General features: G+C 41.1%; 1 protein-coding gene across 2 annotated transcripts in view; it reads right to left on the bottom strand.

Moving 5' to 3' along the window:
- The window catches only part of LOC140914487 (inter-alpha-trypsin inhibitor heavy chain H3-like), a 49649-nt gene that overhangs the window by 16482 nt on the left and 12527 nt on the right, over positions 1-20640 (bottom strand). For both annotated transcript variants that reach the window (XM_073352405.1, XM_073352407.1), the window contains exons 5-13: positions 16391-16553; positions 13945-14055; positions 12686-12811; positions 12354-12470; positions 8551-8719; positions 7527-7652; positions 6837-7018; positions 3658-3843; positions 2475-2614 (exon numbers count right to left, since the gene is read on the bottom strand). In XM_073352405.1, coding sequence (XP_073208506.1) covers positions 2475-2614; positions 3658-3843; positions 6837-7018; positions 7527-7652; positions 8551-8719; positions 12354-12470; positions 12686-12811; positions 13945-14055; positions 16391-16553 — 1320 coding nt within the window. The remainder of the gene's footprint in view (positions 1-2474; positions 2615-3657; positions 3844-6836; positions 7019-7526; positions 7653-8550; positions 8720-12353; positions 12471-12685; positions 12812-13944; positions 14056-16390; positions 16554-20640) is intronic.

Here is a 20640-nt window from a genome sequence, read left to right as displayed (position 1 = left end):
TCGCTTTAGTAGCTGCTGTTTAATATCCTCTTGAGTTAGTGCTGGAATGGAAAGTGTTTCATCACTTGATATGCATACATCATCTGTGTTTTTCCACAGGTACAGAACAAATATAATTATTGACCACTTCTGATTTTTCTGCATTTTTGACAATTTTCCAATAGCCAGCGTGACCTTCTTTCTTGATTGTGGGTTTGTGGCTTTTGAGACAGCTAGTAATCTAGTAAAATGTTCTAAAAGAGACCTCAATTATCATTCACATTTTTCTGTTTAAATTCTCTCTCAATTGATTTGGCTCATAATTGTTTTCAGCTTTGTGAAAATGGTCCCTTTAAAGCACCAAGTATGTATATTACTGGCTTAGATGTTATTCTATTTCACATAACAAATGTAATCAAGTCATGATCACTTTTATCTAATTTACCATGTATTTTGAGTTCTGTGATAAGTTCCTCTTTATTTGTCAAGATGAGATCTAATATAAAATTCCCCTGAGTTGAATGCAACACTTTGAGTTAGTATCAACTCATGTGAGCGCAGATTAAAGTTCGGGTCCAATGCCAACCCATCCATAGTCAAGTAATAATAATATTTTTATGTGTTGCAATGGAGAGGTTATAGCCTAAAAGTCCAGTAGAGGGCAGTACTACACACACATGCATGCACCAGAGAGTACTTTACAGACTATCAGTAGGTGATACTCTATAAAAATGAGTTTCCTATAAAAATTAGTATTTCTTTGCATTTTCTAGTGGGCTGTTGGTTGTATATGTCTAACAGCTTATTTAAAATAAAGTCTATTGGGTCTTTTTAATGCAGTTCTTAACCTGAATAGAAAGACTCACTCTGAATTAAATATGTATATATAGGTAAAAAGCACATGCAATTGATCTATTTACAACAGTTTTTTGGCAACAACATTTAAAAATACATGTAAAACAATACCACATGTTCCATTATCAGTCTATTTTATACATAGGTATCTAATGTTACTACACTGGTTCTTGTTTGATTAGTGCTATTCCATTCATTCTACACTCTCATTTTCTAAACCACAAAGTGATGTAAAGTAGAATATAGACCTGCATGTTTATCTTGCATTTGGCTTCTGTGGCATTGTTCACCTGAGTTAATAAGGTCCCCATGAGCCAGTAGTTTCCATTAAATACTGACTTTAGAGGGAAAGCATTCTAGGATAAAGAAAAATGATCAAGCCTGACCATCTATAACAAAAAAATATTTATTGTATTCAGGATTCCTAAAGCCATTGAGTGACAAAATAATGTATTTAAATTCTAACCTGAGTCTATTCTAAAAGTAATAAGTTGCTTGCCTTTAGAAGACTAATAAGCAAAGACATTGCTGCTATAATTGTAGCATATATAGTATATAATTCAGAATCTGAGTTAGGCATATGCAGTAATACATGGGGAGATCTAGAGCTGCTTTGAGTTTCTATCTAGATTTAGTCCCTCATTCTTAGAGTCAGTAGGGAATAGGAAATTGCAGAGGGGAAGGGATGAGCAGGGAAGGGTATGTGCTGAACACTATAGGATAAGGAATGGTATTAATGGAACTCAGGGGCTATCTTCCAACTCCCCAAAGATAGTGATGATTAAACAATGCATGTGTACAGGAAAGGGAGGTTCCAAAACAGGAGAACAATGGGGGCCTTCATGAAGGTGCATGTTGATGCCGGGCACCCTCCCCTAACTACTCAGACCCCAGATTACAAGGCCCAAGTTGCTCCATTCACTTATGCCCCCGATCTGTGTGGAGTTGTGCCAATCTTTAGCGCCACTTGACAGCTATGGGGGATGGAAATAAAGCATGGAAACTGAGAGGAGTGGGGTGGGGGCAAAAAAAAAGGGGGGGGGGGAAGGGAAGGGGAGATTCAGGACTCTCATGCCTGGCCTACTACCACTATGATTAAAAATGAATTATATGCACATAGGCAGAATTTGTCCCACATAAAGAGGAATAAAATGATCCAAGTCCATTTCCACTGGAACGCAGAGCAAATCAGTGATGGTCAAAGATGTGTGTGTGTGGGAGGGGAGCGGGGTGGTGGACAGGAGGGTTCCTTGTCATTTTATTTAGGAAGAATTTAAGTGCTGGTGAAAGGTGACAGATTGAAAGCCTGAAGTGTTCTATTTATCCACAGAAGTTATAGGATACAAGTGTCAGCACAAGTGTACGATTTCCTATGCTGTCCTTCAAATGTTCCAAAGCTCTGATTTGAATGGACCATTTCAAGAGAGGAGAGAATTGTTCAGTTTCCATGGCCCATTTAGTCCTTTGGCCCTTCTCCTGAGATTGACATGCTTTAGTGGATTTCATGATGTGGGTACATGTCTACTGGGAACTGAAGCAACTCGTATCACATCAACCAACAGTTATCTGATAGTAACAAGCTTTGATCACTACCAACACACAAAGCGATTTTAACTGTATACATTTTTATACTTAGTTACCGTTTTTCCAGTAATTGTTGGATGGTTAGATAGGCCCAAAGCCTCTCAATGTAATTACCAAATATGTATTCTTGGTCGTGGAGAGCTTTAGCCGTTTCTTCAATATTTACTTGTTCAGTAAATGTCACATCATTGTTTGCCTGTTAGAAATTGAGAATCTGCTGTTTACAAAAATGTAAGTGATCTCACCACTGCGTAAAGGTATTTCAATTAGGGATGCATTTTTTACATACAGAAACGCAGCAACTAACAAATGGTTTCTAATAACTTTCAATTAATTACACTGATGTGATATAGTCAGATAAAGAAATTAGTCTGTAATTGTGAAAAATAATACAAGAAATTTTGGTGGGGCTTTGGGTACCTCTACTTGGACACATGCCATGCTCTGACACTAACATACATATTCTGGGACACCTCTGTATTTTTATGAACCCCTGTTCAATTACAGTAGCAGCCAAGTGCACCTCAGTGTTACCACATTTGGTAATACAAGGGCAATGCAGCAATAATACACTTAATTTAGATCAAATATGAAACAATGGGGTTACTGAGATATTTAACTGGATACTCAGACTTCCTTCTCAATCAATGGCATGCAAGAGCATGAAGATTTAATCTCCTTTTCGCTAATTCATAGTAGCTCATTCATAGTGGGATGCTTTTGAGTTATCACGTCCCAAAAGTACTGAAACACTAAACTACCACTATGGGATGTTTGGTGAGAGCTAGAACTCATCTATCAGATCAAATAACATTGATTTATTTTTCAGTGAGGAAGTGGTGGCACTGGCAACCCACCACATGTAGAGAGACATAAATCAGTGTAACAGGAGCCATTTGATAGACTGTCTACCATTGTGCCAGCTGGTAAACATTTCAAAAGAAAAAAATGTCATTTACTTTCAAAGAGACTTAAACTTTTAGATAAGTTAGGTATTTTTGCAAGTTGACCCATTAACTGTATGTTGGATGTCAAACTTATTTTTTTAGTGGTGATTATGCAACCACTATCCATAAGTAGTACCACTGAAATATGCCACACACATTCCATTTATAGAGTGGGGATGTAGAGTCTTCTTATTTGTTTTTATGTTTTCTGCAAGATTTTTCTGGCATGACTCAAGCCTTAACATTTTATAAAACAGGCTTAAAATAAACACCCAGCAGAACCAATACTTACACCTTGAGCTTTCACATCAGCAGTAAAGCTGTTGAGGTCGTTGTCTATAATACGTCCAGCCACCACGATTTCAGAGCCATCATAATAATGATTGAAATTGTTCTGAGTTAATTCAGATGTTGCATTGATAGGGTAGTGGAGTTGCACTGCTCGAAGCATGGGATTGGCCACTTCATCATAAAAACTCTGTAAGGGGAAAAAAGGGATCAAATCCAAATAAATAAAAGTGTCTGTACTATCTGGTACTGCACAGGCATTCAAATTTTGCCTAACAAAGGGCTGCAAGAGTCTGAAAGCTATACCAAGAGCCAAGAGTCTGAAAGCTGTACCTAATTTGCCCTCTTTTATTCTGTGGAGGTATAGCCTGCAGAAAGAAATAGTCCCAGCATACAAATTTCCATTTTGAATTGATTGGCCAGGCTGCTTGTATGAATTCAAAAACTGCATGTTGAAAATGTTACATTAGAAGGCAGTGTGTTCTAGTGGATAGAGAACCAGACCAGGAGTCCCAAAATCTGTGACCCTCTCTAATACATGTAGCTTCTGTACCTCAGTTTCCCTGTTTTGGATAATGAAGGCTTACCCCTTTGTGCACTTTGAGATCTATATATGAAGAGTGTTTTATTGGTCTTTTTTACTACTTTCCACAGCCACATCTCTCTATCAAAGATGAGCACTATAGTATACAGGTTTCAGCGTAGCAGCCGTGTTAGTCTGTATTCGCAAAAAGAAAAGGATGATGTGTGGCACCTTAGAGATTGGTTAGTCTCTAAGGTGCCACAAGTACTCCTTTTCTTTTTTCACTATAGTGTAGTGTGCATATCTGATGTGAGCAACAATCTGGCTACCTCTTTACTACCAGACTATTAACCCCCTCCCCACCCCGCCCAATTAACAAGTGTAAATCTTTAGTTTAGTTTAGTAAATCCAGTTTAAACCCCCTTTAATTAAGTAAATGGAGACTGAGTTCCTAAAATTGAACTTCTGAAAAATAAAATTGGATGTGGTGCATAAATTAATTTATCAATCCTTCAATGATAGTGTACATAACGAGTAAGGTGCTCTAATAAATTGGTTAGTCTCTAAGGTGCCACAAGTCCTCCTTTTCTTTTTGCGAATACAGACTAACACGGCTGTTACTCTGAAACCTGTCATTATGCAAGGCACTGCATTTAGCCGTATGGAGTGGAAATCTATCAGTTTCCACGATATGCATCTGAAGAAGTGAGCTGTAGCTCACGAAAGCTTATGCTCTAATAAATTGGTTAGTCTCTAAGGTGCCACAAGTCCTCCTTTTCTTTTTGCGAATACAGACTAACACGGCTGTTACTCTGAAACCTGGCTATATTTTAGTCACAGGTATTTTTAGTAAAAGTCATGGACAGGTCACGGGCAATAAACAAAAATTCATGGTCCATGACCTGTCCATGACTTTTACTATATACCCCTAACTAAAACTTGGGCTGGGGGGCGGTCCGGAGGCACCGCGGATGCTGGGGGAGGGGTGGCCCAGAACCCCTGCAGGTGCTGGTTGGGAAGTGTGTGGTGAAGCCTGGCGTGAGACCCCGGCTAGTTTCGGGGCGGGGGAGCAGGCAGTGGCACGCAGCCTGAGACCCCCGCTGGTGCTGTGGGAGGGTTGGTGAGGCTGGCAGGCTCCCTACCCGACTCTGACCAGCATGTCTCTGCAGCTCCTAGGAGCTCTGCGCACGGCTCCCGCCACAAGTGCCAGCTCCACAGCTCCCATTGGCTGGGAACCGCAGCCAATGGGAGCTGTGGGGGTGGTGCCTGTGAGTGCGGAGTCCCCTCCACATAAGAGCTGCGGGGACCTGCCTGTGGGAGCTGGGGAGCCGCCCCCCCCCCGAGGTAAGTGCCGCCCCACACCCTAATCCCCTGCCTTAGCCCTGAGCCCCCTCCCACACACCCAAACTGTTACCAATAATGAGTGGTAACAAATGCATACAGCGTGCCTGACTTATTTATTTATTGGCACCAAATCTCAGTCTCTTCAAACCTGTACAGCCACTTTGAACGTTGGCTAAAGGACTGAAGTCACATTCGGTGGCAGAAAGATGATTATTTCAACTGCAGAAAAATGGTTCATATCACCAGGCGTTCATAAGATCAACCTAAAACTGGAGTTCAACTGTAAATTCTTTATATGGGTAACACACATAGATCAAGTAGGAGGTGTGATTGCTTCATAGTTAGGGGGTTATTATACTGACAATTGCTAAGTGCATTAATCTCTCTCACTGAATTTAATGAGAGTTGATCAGTACTTTCATGTTATTCTCAGCACTTTATAGTATTGGCTATAATGTTCTCTATCACGCTCAGGATACTGAACCAAGAAGATAATACAATGTTGCGTTATAAAAAAAAATGATCTGTCCATGGGATTAGGGAGACAAGGCGGGTGGGGAAATACCTTTTATAGGACAAACATCTGTTGGAGAGAAAGACAAGCTTTGGATTAATGTCTCATTCTTTTACAGTGAACATGACTTTGGATGGTGAACATTTAACAAAGGGAACTCCCCTTTCTCTTCTGCCTTCATCCACATGTATTACATACTTTTTATTTTAATAAGGGGAATAAGACTCCACCAGGTCCCCTTCAATTCACACTCTGAGTTGACAGACCTATGCTTCAAAAATTGTCAGAAGTCTTCCTAGACACTAAAAGGAAGTAGCAGAAGGTATTTGGCTAGGAAAATACAACTGCACAGCTCAATGCAAAATCACTGTGGCCAGCCAGTGAGAGTTTAAAACTAGTGGTGAAAACCCATATCTATAATCCTCCACCCATAAGACACAAACTTCTCCTCATGATGCACAGCTGAGCTGTGTTTTTAATGGCCGAGCACCCTGAAGAGACTCGGTGGGTAATAAACCAGGCCTGGTGATGGGTGCTGTTTAACATCCTAAACAAAATGGAATTCAACACCACTTCTGAATAACCAGAAAAAATATTTTGTCTTATTTCTTATGCTCAAGTTTTAAAACTCATTCTTAGAAGTTTCCCCACTATATACTATGTTTGATACCATTAACAAAGCATGTCTTTGTTTACTAATATCACTTGTTAGCTATGCTGGAAAAAGTACATCATCAAAGTACATTAGGTAATTCTAATATCTGTAAGAGTTGGTGGCTAGCGTGATTATGTTTCTTCCTACCTGTAGCTGCAAGGCTGAATCAGAATCCTCATAGATACGGCGAGTCAATCCATTGTTCTCCAGTGCCATCTTCTCTAAAAAATTATAATCCATATCATAGCCAAAGGCAAGGTTATATAAGGAATATCTTCCTTGAATGGCATTTTTCACATTCTCTTGAATTTTTCCTTGGTTCAATTCTCCTGCATTAAAGCACAGAAAGCGATTAAATTTTACGGAGAAGAGTCTTTCCCTTTAAAGAGCATATTTAGAAAAATACTATTATGTGGTTAAAATACATGCACAACAAAATTAGCATAGAGAAAGTACAAGCCTAGAGAGGAGAGATATTACAGGTAAGTCCCAACTGCAGTTGCTATGGGTCTGGCTTTATTTTTTGATTGGTTCATTTTTTTCTGATTTTAACTTGGAAACCAGTTAAAGTTCCTAATTAAAATAAAGACAATTAAAAATGAGAGATACCATAATGTTTTAAACCTTCCAGAAATAGTCTCAAGGTTCAACCAAATAGACAAACTTCAGCAGAATAGGAGTGAATAGCTGCCCTAAATAATTTTTATGGTCACTGTATGGGTTCTTTGCTTTCTGGACACTCCTTAGGAGTGGCACCTGACTGATCACAGGGATGCAGTTACAGATGCTCCAACCAATGGTGGGATGCCCACAGGCAGCATAACTACGAACACTCACCACTAGTGGGATTCCCATCAGTCAGCATTATAACTGTAGAGGAGCTTCTCTCAGGCAAAACCTTCTCTTTGTGAGCTTCATTCATCATTTCAACTGTTCTTATTAAAGCATCATTTATATTTGTCGCTGCAAAAGACATGACCACAGAAAACAGAAGAGTAAGTACAAGTGTATACAGTGTTCCACTATGCGTCAGTCCAGAATGTTTCAAGCCTACCAACAGCCTACAGGCCTCTCTAGGAGTGAAGGATACGGTTGACCGCTTCTATTCACAGCCATGTGACAGTAGCACAGACAGAAAAATTATGCAAAGTGGTTTTATATTAGCACGGGGTGCTATGGCCCTCAGCAACTTCAGATCAAACGAGGGAGCAATCAGGTTACTCCTGCAATTGCTTTCTTCATGTTTACTGCACATGTCTTTGAAAGGTAAGCTTCTAAAAGGAAACCAATATGTGCAGTAGCATTGAGGTTTATCATACGACTGTGCTAATGGTTGTAGCCATTTCAGTTTGGCTCATTGTATAATTTTAATCATGCTAAATACTTAGCTTTTTACAAACCCCTTAGAACATTTGAACAATGCTGTAGATCCCTCTTTGTTCCATCCTGTTGGCTGGGATCCCTTCTGCCACCATTACATGCTGCAGTCATTCACCTAACACCAGCTCAGCCGAATCCTCCTACTCCCTTCTGCTCATGACTCACTCACAAGCCGTCTGTGGCTCCAGACCCTATTCCCATGCCCAATCTTTGGCCAGATTCTTTCTTGCCACCTTCCTCAGACCCAGAGATCCCTTCCTATTCTCTTCTGCTGGAGTCAATTGTCCACCAGCAAATACATCTTCCATTTCCTTTTATTCATATTCATTGTTTGCCAAAGAGTGACACCAGTTTTTCGTTATGTGAAAATATGGTTTCATCATGCCCCTATTTGAGATCCTTGGAGGAAAGATGTAAGTGCAAAGTATTTATTATGAAATTTTTTTTAGAGAAAGATATGTTAAAATTTAGTGATATTTACATCCTGTGGCTTTTATGGATTGAACAAACTTCTGTGCTTCCTTCAAATTCTCTAAGGTAGCCTTGACTAAGTATTCCTTCCAGGGTATTATCCTGTTATTAAACAAGATAAAGTTGAAGTGGTCATTCTCTTTGACATCATCCAATATTTTGAGCAGTGCTTCCTTTGTCTAGAACAAATAATAATCACTGTTAAAAGAAACAAATGAGAACATGAAATCTGAAGCGTGTTCATATTTTATTATTGAGACAGCTCGTAACAACCCCTATACTTAAATTACCTGATGCTTTCCATAATAAGATATTCTTGCCATCTTTTTTTGAGATGCTCTACTGCCTCCATTGTTTGCCACAGAACTTTGCAATTTGGCAGGGAAACAGTGTTCAGGCTAGAGAGATGCCTTTCACTGGTCTCATGACATTCCATTTAGGTATCTTAAGGCATGTCTTCACTACAGAGTTAACCCGGGCTCTTACCTCGGTATTACCCCATATTCCCCCGACACCTTCCCATCCATATACAAAGGCCTCTCACCCAAGTTTCATGGTGCTTTAAACCTGGGCTAGCTGGCCTGGCTGGGGTATAGGTTAGAGACTGGATGCCGCTTTCACTCATCCTCACTTTGCAGTGAGGATGCAGGCTAAACCACTTGAGTGCTAATAGTCCTCCAATACCTTCCCACAATTCCCTCCATGTGCTCAGAAGGACAGACAAGTTTTTGCACAATTCACTGGCAAAGAATCATAGAGCGGCTCAGCTTCCTGCAGCACAAAGAATGATGGGGTATATCTCCAGCAGTCCTAGCGACAGACAAGGGGTAGTGCAGTACCAGTGAGGACCCAGTAGCTCAGGTACGGTTTTGCAGCCCGTGGCTGCTGAGACATGGATTAGGTTAACCCAGATGCTACTCATGTGGGCTAAGCTAGCTCTGCAGTGAAGATGTACCCTTAATTATAAACTGTTGAAAATAGTCCATTTCCCTTCTCTCAGTTGCAATCCTCATGAAAATTTTGGCAGCCTGCCAAAATAATATCTGACCATTATAAAAAGGTGGGCCCATGGTTCCCACACTGTACAAGAAACTCTGCGAACTGCCAGAGCAGCTGTAGAAGAGGTGGTGGTGGGGGGAGAAGGCAGGGGGATGGGGGGGAAGAGCTTGACCAGGTTCCTCTTCTCCCAACCATATTCTCTCCAGACCCAGCAAATGGCCCTAGCAGTCCATCCATCGACTCTTTGAGCACCATATGGGGCAGGAGTTCCCCAAACTACAGGGGGTTGGGGAAGAAAAGAAAGGACTGAGGTGGTCTCCCCACCTCAGCCACCCATCCAGATCCAGAACATGGTCCCAGCAGCCTATTCCCTGCTTATGGGATCACAGCATTCTGCGGCTGCCAGCTAAAACAGTTAGTCTCCTAGTTCAAGTGGTATAAATTTGTGCTGAAATGCCGGAGATTCAGTGTTCAAACCCTGATGATTATGCATAGGGGGACATCACAGATTAACTTAATCAGATTTGTTTTTACTGTTTTTCTTTACAAAACCTAGAAAATTACATTTAAAAATCTGTGCTAGTTAGGTTGCAAAGTCCAACGTTCTGAAGCTAGGAAATGCTAAATTTACCGTGGTTTGTGCAGCCTTAATTCTGCCCCATTGTGCATATGCATTATGATCTAGTCTTTAATGACATGATCACAGACTGCTTTTCCATCTGACCCCTTATTAATTCAGTGCACAGAATGAACACACGAGAGGGTAAGAGTAGGAATTATGTTGCACAGGGACCATAAACTAGCATTTCCCATCATATACTTGATTTTGCAAACTAAATAATGTTTTTGTAATATAATTTTTGTATGTAATAATATTTATAAAAATTGCCACAGAAGAGACATATACATACCCACATACACAGCACAGAAACTGGTCTACCTGTTAGAAGCAAACATCACTGTGTAACAGTTAGAGCTGGATGAGAAATAGTTTTCCCATCCTGAGAACATTTTTGAGATTTAGAAAAATTTTCCTGTTCCAAATTGTGACAGAAAGTCAAAATCTCAAATGTTCACAAACCAATAAGCTGAGAATAAAAACCTTTGGTTTCGGCCAGTCAAAATGTTTAATATCTATAATGTCAAAATGTTCTAACTTAAAAAGGCCAATCAAAAACATTTTAATTATTTATTTTTACTATAAATTAACTGAAATTTTAAACCAAAAAAGAAGCCTCACATTTCAAAAACAGGAAGTTTTGACAATTTCAAAACATTTCCAAGTTTTTTTCAGAATAGGGAATTTGTTGAGACCAACCTTTTCCTGTGGAAAGTTGGAGGTTACATGAATAAGCAGTTTACAATGAAAAACATTTTGCTGAAAAATTCCCAACCAGTTCTAGCAATAGCCTGGTATTACAATGTATGTATTTATTTCAGTTTTTACACATGTGCTAGGAGTGTTCATTCCCAGCTCTGAATGCCTCTTGCAATAATGACAAACACATCCAACCATGACACTGAACTGCTCAACTCCAGTGCCTGCAACAATAATTCATTCCCAACATGAGTCCAGTATATTACAACTCCCAGATGATCAAACACCCTATCTTATGTTCTTTCTAGCTCCTTCCCAAATGCTTCAGCAAAATAAGGCAAACCTTACACTATATCCAGAATGTTAGCATGGGCCTAAAGAGGAATTCAGACACAAAGATATAAAATGGCTAAAACTGGAAAAGAATATCCATGCAGTTCAGGCTTGCAGAGCATAGACATGAATGCAGTCAGCATGCCTGTACCACAGCCCAATTCGGTTTGTTGCTAAAGTTCTGATCCCAGACCTCAGTTATGAAATGGCTGAGGGCTGGAAAGCATTAATTACGGAGTTAATCCTAGATTGGAAGAGCATTCTGGGTAAAGATATAAGGAGCACATAAAATGCCTCTTTTCATTTCAGAATTCTTCTGTCAACGCAAGTGATTTTTAAAACTGGAGTAGAATTTACACAATCCATCTGAGCAACCTCAGCTAGTGTTTTGTCGTGTTAGGATTTATTACCATGATACAGTTGCTTAGCCAACTGGAGGTGAAGCAGAGTATAATAGAACAACCTAAGGCAACAGTTGCGTGCTGGACGCTAAAAGAGCTTTATGGCATTTTGAGTGATAGTAAAGTACTATCTAGGGTGGTTTATGAATGAGGTTGGGAAATGTGCCTGTAAGGGCTGGGGGGGAAGATACCAGTGAAAGGAAGACACTCAGGTCTAAGAATAGTAAACTATGCTTTATTGAAGGAAGAACTTATGCTCCAATCTGCGCGGGGAGCCCCTAGGATATGCGGAGGGGCTGCAGGGGACAGCTGACTAGGCAGGACTCCACCATGGGGGAGTCCTCTCTGGCGCTATATTCTCTGCTCTTATCTTGGGGTTACATGGGGTCAACAGCCAGTTACATTCTTACATGTAGGGTTTATGCTTATTGCATAAACTGACTGGTTTACAGGCAAAAATATGCAGAGCTGTGCTACAGTATCTTTTGGCAGGGTCTGTCAGACAAAGTTCATTGAAACTGCCTGCATCCTCTGCTTACATCCAGTCACGTACTCAGTCCACCACTTAGCTCCTCGCCAATCTTCCGCAACCTTGCCCCTACAGGAAAGAACATCTGCAACCAGTCCTCGCAGATAACTCTTAAGTAATAAAAATAAACTCTGCAACTTTGTTTGAAATTGATTAATCCTGCTTATTTTATTTAAAGAAATGTGCTGTGCCAAGGAGCATCCTTTTTTATGCTCAAGTTTCTAGTAAGTTACCTGTTCCATTTTTTGACCCAACATTGAGTGACTAATGTCTATTACAAAAATCACATTCTTGGGCACCCTGGGGAGATTCGCAGGTGCAAAAAAATGCACAAAGTATCCACTGATAATCTGAAAAACAAAGAACATGATGCACATGAGAACATGCAGGCTGTGTATATCACCTGCTCAAAATGTAGGAGCTGACCCGAAAAGACTTAAACATGTAATTAACATTACACATGTGAACTCAATGGGACTCTCATGTGTGAAAAGTTAGTGTGTGAAAATCTTTGCAGGATTAGGCTTTAACACCCTTCCCTTCCCCAAATCACCATTGAATTGACCTGTAAATTGCCTGGAGAGTCTCTTTTCACATCATATTTTATAGTAAAATCTCCATCCAAGAAAGATGTCGAGCAGTTCTCACAGGTTCGCTGTTGATCAATAGTTGGCTTGAAAGACACATGGCCCTGAAAAGCAGTAGGTTAGAATTCAAAATTTTATAAAATTACAGGGAAAAAAAAGTTAAATATATTTTTCTACCACATAATTTCCTAAAATATATCCAACTACCGTATCCAGTAAGATATGTAAATACTGAATATTTGTCATAATCATCATATATACTTGCCTTCTTCTTTGTAATTTATTCAATGCAGACGCAGCATGACTCATCACTTTAAGACTTAGACATGACTGCAATTTATTATTGCAATACAATACTCTAGGCTTGTAATGTACAGATAAGTTTTCACGGGCTACCAATAATAAAAGCAAAAGAGCCACCTCTCCAAAACAGTAATCCACCAAAAGATATGCCACATATCCCATCCTCCTACCTAGACATCCTGTGTTTGGATCACTGTATCATGCTCGTCTCCACTACAAGGCAACAACTTCAAATGTATCTTGGGAAAAACACAATTTTGAGGTATTGTGATGTATAAAAATTAGGTTGCATCCCCCTAAATAATTTGTGAAATCCTCTTCTAGTCCTCCCTGTCTTCCATGTTTCAGAAGCCACTAGAACCTTCCGGCAGCAGCAATGTATATATGTCGCGAGGCCTGGAGTGTTATATGCACTTAATAGACATGGTTATTTGGACCCCACCATGCCTCTGTGCTTCCTTCAGGTTATGTATGTTGTGTAAAGAGCAAAGGACACAACAAATGTATAGTTTGATTTTTCTTGCATACATAGTCAAGGCTAGTCTCATGCTTTGTATGGCCTCAGACAAGACTGGCAACTTTCTGGAGTGTGTGTGTGTCCATATTTGTGTGTAAGTAAATCAGGCTATCAATTGCTTCCTCTCAATTCCTTGCTCGAGGGAGGAGGTCAGGCTGACCTAAAAGATGCAGACCTGTGCAGGGCCCTAAGCAGTCATTGGATTGCTTGTTTTGCTTCTGGCCAGACTGGTACAGATGCAAAAAGCAAAAGTACTTTGAGAGCAAATGAATCCAGAGGAGAAGCCAGTGACAACTCATCAGTTAGGTTCTGCATTTCTAGGGAAGGCATCGGAGTTTATTATTCTCATGAAAAAAGTGCAGCGTCTCAATCAGGTTAACACCATGTATTCTTCATTAAGGTTAGTAATAGTTATACCTTTTTTCCAGAGAAAGATTTTTCAATGGTCTGAGTCAAGTCATTGTTGATAAATGATCCAAGTGCTTCTAGCTCACTGATACCTTGTGGCTCAAAGATGTTTGCCTCAATCTGAAATAGTTTGTGAAAACAATTAGTAGGCCAGACATTGGAGGGTGGAGTCACAGAGCAGGTGGTGTGTAAAGGATGTTCAGCACGAGAAACTCTGTGGTCAGACCAGGGGAGTTTGTAAGGGGGCAAAGTCAGGATGATGATGGAGCCCGTGAGCAGAGCTTTCAGGAGCTGAGTGGGCTGTCTGGGCACTGCAGCTGCTTATGCCAGTCCCAATAACTGCCTTTGAGGCAGCTATTTAGTGCAGCGGTCCCCAAACTGTGGGGTGTGCCCCACTAGAGGGGCATGGCAGGGCCCAGGCCAGCCCCCACACAGGGGTAGGAAGGGAGTGCCACCTGATTGGGATTCCTGGCCCCTGCTCCTGGCCCTTGGCTTGGGGGCATGGCCACATTCCATTCCTGGGAAGGGGGGTGTGTGAGAGGAAAAGTTTTGGCACCGCTGATTTAGTGCTTATGCAGCTGCCAAACCGCAACTCCTCCTCAAAGCAGCGTCTACACCTCTGTGCCCAACTACCATATATATGTACATGTTGCGGTTCAGTGATGAGACAGAACACAGCTTTTTGCAAGCAAGCAGGCTGGTCAGCGGAGATGGGCTGTTCTGCCCCCCCTGCCTTCCACCTTCTCCTTTTATTATATTTCTCCCCCTAAGCATTACACACTGCTACACAAAGGAATGTATGACGTTGATTCATATGCTTAGTTACCATCCTCTATCTACTACAATCCTGGTTTTCAGGCCTTGAGCCCAGGCTAAAAAAACCTCCCACAGTTGCTGTCCAAACAATCAAGTTCTCAGGGTTCATATTTAGCCCTTGTCCTTGGATAGAGCAATGTGTGCATTGCTCCTAGGAGACAGTCAGGGTGTGCCCCGCCTGCTTCCAGGTGGAATAGCTAGACATTAACCCTTCATGTACAGATGATATATAGATATGTGTCAGCGAGAGCAGTGGAGAGAGGGCATCTGGGGAAAGCCTCTTCCACTCTACCGTTCTAAAAGACGACTTGAGGAGGGCTGGGTCCCTTCTCAGTTAACTGATGGTCAGGGATATTTTTTGGGTTGCATGGCCCACACAGAAAACTCTTGGCTAACAGGCCAAGAATAAGAAGGGACAGCATCTTTCCCACCCCAACTTCACCAGCAACTGGACCAGGACAGAAATACAACCCATAGCTGATTCAATGCAGCTTCAATCCACTGACAAAAGCAGACTCCAACGAGAGACTGCTGAATTGGAATTAATTTGCAAACTGGATACAATTAACTTAGGCTTGAATAGAGACTGGGAGTGGATGGGTCATTACATAAAGTAAAACGATTTCCCCATGTTTATTCCCCCCGCCCCCCGTTCCTCAGACGTTCTTGTCAACTGCTGGAAATGGCCCACCTTGATTATCACTACAAAAGGTCCCCCCACTCTCCTGGTGGTAATAGCTCACCTTAGGTGATCACTGTCCTTACAGTGTGTATGGTAACACCCGTTGTTTCATGTTCTCTATGTATATAAATCTCCCCACTGTATTTTCCACGGCATACATCCAATGAAGTGAGCTGTAGCTCACGAAAACTTATGTTCAAATAAATTTAACTTAAGAAAAGGAGTACTTGTGGCACGTTAGAGACTAATAAATTGGTTTGTCTCTAAGGTGCCACAAGTCCTCCTTTTCTTTTTGCGAATACAGACTAACACGGCTGCTACTCTAAAATCCACTGAGTGTTAATGAACAAGCATTTTCTATTAAAGAGATAGATATTAATAGATACTTGGACTTCTGTCAAGGATCAGAAATACCTACAAATATTGTGGCTGCAATTATTGATTTTAAAATATATGATAATTCATGTGCAAATTAAGCCTGGTATCATACCCCTGTGAATTGACACATGGTTCTGGATGTTGTAATGGTTGGGTGCAATTGCTGTGGAATCATCAGCATAAACTGTGGCCATCCCAGTTGTCAGTATAAATCAAACTTAAGCAAACACAGCATGCTGTATAATCACTGGGGCCAGCCACAGGAGGGAACCTTGATCACATGCATGATCAAGTGCATTACAATAACTTCCTGTTTTATATTGTTTTGCAACAGCTGTGGAAAAAAATGAACAGAAAGCCTTTAATAAAGGCTGTTCAGACAGCTGAAACATTGGTTATCTGTTCTTGTACTCATGGTAAATGGATTTATCTCCTGGAGCACACAGCTTAAGATATAAATATACACTTAGCTGGCATTACCTAGGAGCAGTGCCCTTCTTCGCCCACTATTTCTGCTAGAGTTTTTAACTGCTCTGTATAAATGCTGCTGAATATAAATGAAATCCCAGAGCAATTTACCTGAAATTGTTTGACTAGCTGTTTCGGTTTTACTTTAATCAACATCTCATATTTTCCCAAGTGCCGTTTCAAGAGCTCCTCATAGGTGAGCTCAAAAGTGACTTTGCTGGCTGCTGCAATGTTGACTGAAACAGTGAACTTTTCCGTTTTTCTGCCAGAGGCCCTGGAAATGTTAAGCAATATAACTACAAATCAGAAAAACACCAGTATAACAAACCCCTGGATGCTTTTTCTTATCAATAAGAAATTGCTGTCACACAACAACCATTAAATCTTTTCCCTGGTTTCACTTGTTTTAAGAATCAATATGAATGTAATGCTCTTATAGTTTTTAACATGCCTAAAACTACAGTTTCAATTCTGATCTACACAGCAGTAGGTATTTTGACTAGACATTCCTTGAAAGTAACTTGGATTTGCCAGCTAATTAAGAGAGATTTCATAGTGTGAACTAGAAAGCACTGAGAATTTGGAGCTTCATCCTAATAGGTGCATTGCAGTCAGTAGGGGTTGAGGGTGCTCAGCATCTCACAGGATCCAGCAGTTAGAGGCTTCACCCTAGGACAGTGGTTCTCAACCTTGCCAGACTATGTACCCCTTTCAGGAGTCAGATTTGTCTTGTGCATCCCCAAGTTTCACCTCACTTAAAAACTACTTGCTTATAAAATCAGACATAAAAATACAAAAAAGTGTCTCAGCACGCTATTATTGACAAAGTGCTCACTTTCTCATTTTGTGTGTATGAAATTTTAGTTTGTACTGACTTTGCTAGTGATTTTTACGTAGCCTGTTGTAAAACTAGGCAAATATATAGATGAGTTAATGTACCCCCAGAAGACCTCTGTGTACCTCCAGGGGTACACATGCCCCTGGCTGAGAACCATTGCCCTAGGATATTGATTTGAATTTGGCTGAAGTGGGTGGTAGTAACCAAAAGTCCATTTTGAAATCAATAGCTCTTTGGTGCTCTGTGTAAAGGGGGCGGTTGCATTAGCCTAGTTGTTAGTGGACACGTGTCCATGTCACAAAAACTCACACTAGATTTAGCGGCCTCTTTTCAGGCATCAAGGATTAAATAATTATGGAAACTGAGCTACCTTGACAAGATATAAACTGGTCATTTAGACTTGAAATTAGACGAAGGTTTCTAACCATCAGAGGAGTCAAGTTTTGGAATAGCCTTCCAAGGGAAGCAGTGGGGGCAAAAGATCTATCTGGCTTTAAGATTAAACTCGATAAGTTTATGGAGGAGATGGTATGATGGGATAACATGATTTTGGTAATTAATTGATCTTTAAATATTCATGGTAAATAGGCCCAATGGCCTGTGATGGGATGTTAGATGGGGTGGGATCTGAGTTACTACAGAAAATTCTTTCCTGGGTATCTGGCTGGTGAATCTTGCCCATATGCTCAGGGTTTAGCTGATCGCCATATTTGGGGTCGGGAAGGAATTTTCCTCCAGGGCAGATTAGGAAGAGGCTCTGGAGGTTTTTCGCCTTCTACTGTAGCATGGGGCACGGGTCACTTGTTGGAGGATTCTCTGCTTCTTGAAGTCTTTAAACCATGATTTGAGGATGTCAATAGCTCAGACATAGGTGAGAGGTTTTTCGCAGGAGTGGGTGGGTGAGATTCTGTGGCCTGCATTGTGCAGGAGGTTGGACTAGATGATCATAATGGTCCCTTCTGACCTTAGTGTCTATGAATCTAAGAGGTTGCTTCATGACAGAGTTGAAACATCGATGGAACAATGTGGAGAAACTTTCACTGATGCTGCCCTATGTCACACCCACTCTGTGTCTAGACAGGGAAACCAGAGAATCTTCTTAACGTGAGACTCTGTTGCTGTATGTCAGTCTGTATGACTTAAATATATGGTCGAAAGCTATGAGGTTCTTGGAGAGCAGCAAACTACTTCTCCAGCAGTGACAGGTACCAGTCACATCACTTAAAGCACTACTGGAAGGTACTCAGGCTTTGCCTTCACTGCAGAAATAGATGATAACATAAGAACGGCCACATTGGGTCAGACCAATGGTCCATCTAGTGCAGTATCCAGTTTTCTGACAGTGGTCAAGGTGCTTCAGAGGAAATGAACAGAACAGGCAATCATCAAGTGATCCATTCCCTGTCTTACACTCCCAGCTTCTGGCTAACAGATGCTAGGGACACTCAGAGTATAGGATTGCATCCCTGAGCAGCCACTGGTGGACCTATCCTCCAGGAACTTATCTAGCTCTTTTTTTGAACCCGGTTATAGTTTTGGCCTTAACATCCTCTGGCAACGAGTTCCACAGGTTGACTGTGCATTGTGTGAAGAAGTACTTCCTTTTGTTTTAAACCTGCTGCCTATTCATTTAGTTGGAGACCCCTAGTTCTTGTGTTATGTGAAGGAGTAAATAACACTTCCCTATTCATTTTCTCCACACCAGTCAAGATTTTATAGACCTCTGTCTCTGTGAGTTAAGAATGACAAAGCACAGAGGACAAAGTTTAAATCCAATCACTGAATGACTGAAATTAGATTAAATTTGATCTCTTAACACCATTTCACACAATTATACATCCAACAGTCACATAATTGCCACGTGGTATTTAAAAACATTCATCTTGTCAAATAGGCACTAACATACCATGGTGGTGTTCTCAGTATAAATGCCTATATTAGATTCAACAGATCAATGCGAATCAAATATGTTATTCAATTCACATCTCCCTATGAGGCAGGAAAATATTAGTGGTGTGATGAGGCACAATTAGTGTTTGTCAAGTTTGGCACTTTGCTGAAGTCCTCAGGTGAAAGGAAATGCAGAATTAATTACAAGATTAATCCCATATCAGGGTGAATAAAAAAAAATGGTTTCTTCTCTGAGTGATTGTCCACACAGATTCCACTCTTGGGTGTGCATGTGTCCCATGCATGTGAGATCAGATTCTTTTGGAATAGCAATGCTCACTGGGCAGCACCTGCACACTGGATTGTCTTTGCACCTGCCCTCACCCCCCACCAGAGGGCATACAGGGCGGCAGGCCCAACCATCCCTCCATTCCTTCTTACTGTTTATGGCAGCAAGACAGAAATCCTGTAGTGTTCACTTACTCTGTCTACCATACAATCTCTTGTTTGGCTAGTTAATAGTAATTAATATATTTAGGTAGTTATTAGTTTTTTGTTTATGCCATTGGCAATCCCCTTTCCACCCTAAAATTTAGAATAGGTTTGGGGATACCCTTGGTGCTAGGACTCATAGGGATTTAAAACTTGCCTCCTATTGCAAGGCTGCTATCCTGCTCAATGCTGGGCATTCTACTACTTCTGCCTTGGCCAAGGATACATCCCTGACAAATTATCGATCTGCCATTCCTTCTCTAAGAGAATGCAGCAAGAGAGGAAGATCCAGCTCCAGCCCTGTCTTGTAGAGTACTTGATGAGGGCCTCTTCAGAGTCTGAGGCAAAAGATCACAAAAAGCCCGAACGGTCACTTTTGGCTAGTGCTCATGTGAACTGCAGCTCTGCATCAAGCTGCCAGGCTCATTCTTCATCAAAGGGATCAAAACCCCTCAACTACTGAATCAGGCAGAATAGTCAATTCTTCCTCCACCTAGTCATCATTGGAAAGAAGTAGGGAGAGCATCTCCCCCACTGTGAGCATAGGCTTAGGTCACCCTTGCCAGTGACCAGCAAAATTAGACACAAAACACATCTCTGTCTCTTATGCCCTTCAGCCAAAAGGTGGCTCACAGCCCACATCAGGATCCTCTGATACCATAGCACCACTGGATGGTCAATGCCTGCGAACATGGTGCACACTTCCCCTAGTACCAACTCCTTGGTACAAATAACCTCAGCTAGTGTCCAAATGAACATTTTGAATTATCAGATGTTTCTGTCAAAATACAACTATATGTCTTGGGACAAGATATCACACTGCATCGAGCAGTTTCCTCAGGAACATAGGGAGAACCTAAAGTCTCTAGTGTCTGAAAGAGAGTTAGTGGCCCAAACATCTCTGCAGGCTACTTTAGATGTCTCTGATACAGTGCCACATATGATAGCCACTTCCATTGTGATACGCAGGGCTTCACAGTTCAATCTTCTGGAATACCTAAAGAGGTCCAAATGATAATCAGAACATGGGGTCCTGGAAATTATGAACAAGGGGTATTCTATCCAATTCCAGTCCCTTCCTTTCCCCGGCCTTCTTCAGGGACCCTCTCATGAGATACTGTTAAAATAGGAGGTGAATTCC

Source organism: Lepidochelys kempii, chromosome 7, assembly GCF_965140265.1.
Source record: "Lepidochelys kempii isolate rLepKem1 chromosome 7, rLepKem1.hap2, whole genome shotgun sequence".
In the NCBI taxonomy this organism is placed as follows: Eukaryota; Metazoa; Chordata; order Testudines; family Cheloniidae; genus Lepidochelys; species Lepidochelys kempii.
Note: the sequence above shows the minus strand (reverse complement) of the source record. Positions and strands in the feature narration are given on the sequence as shown.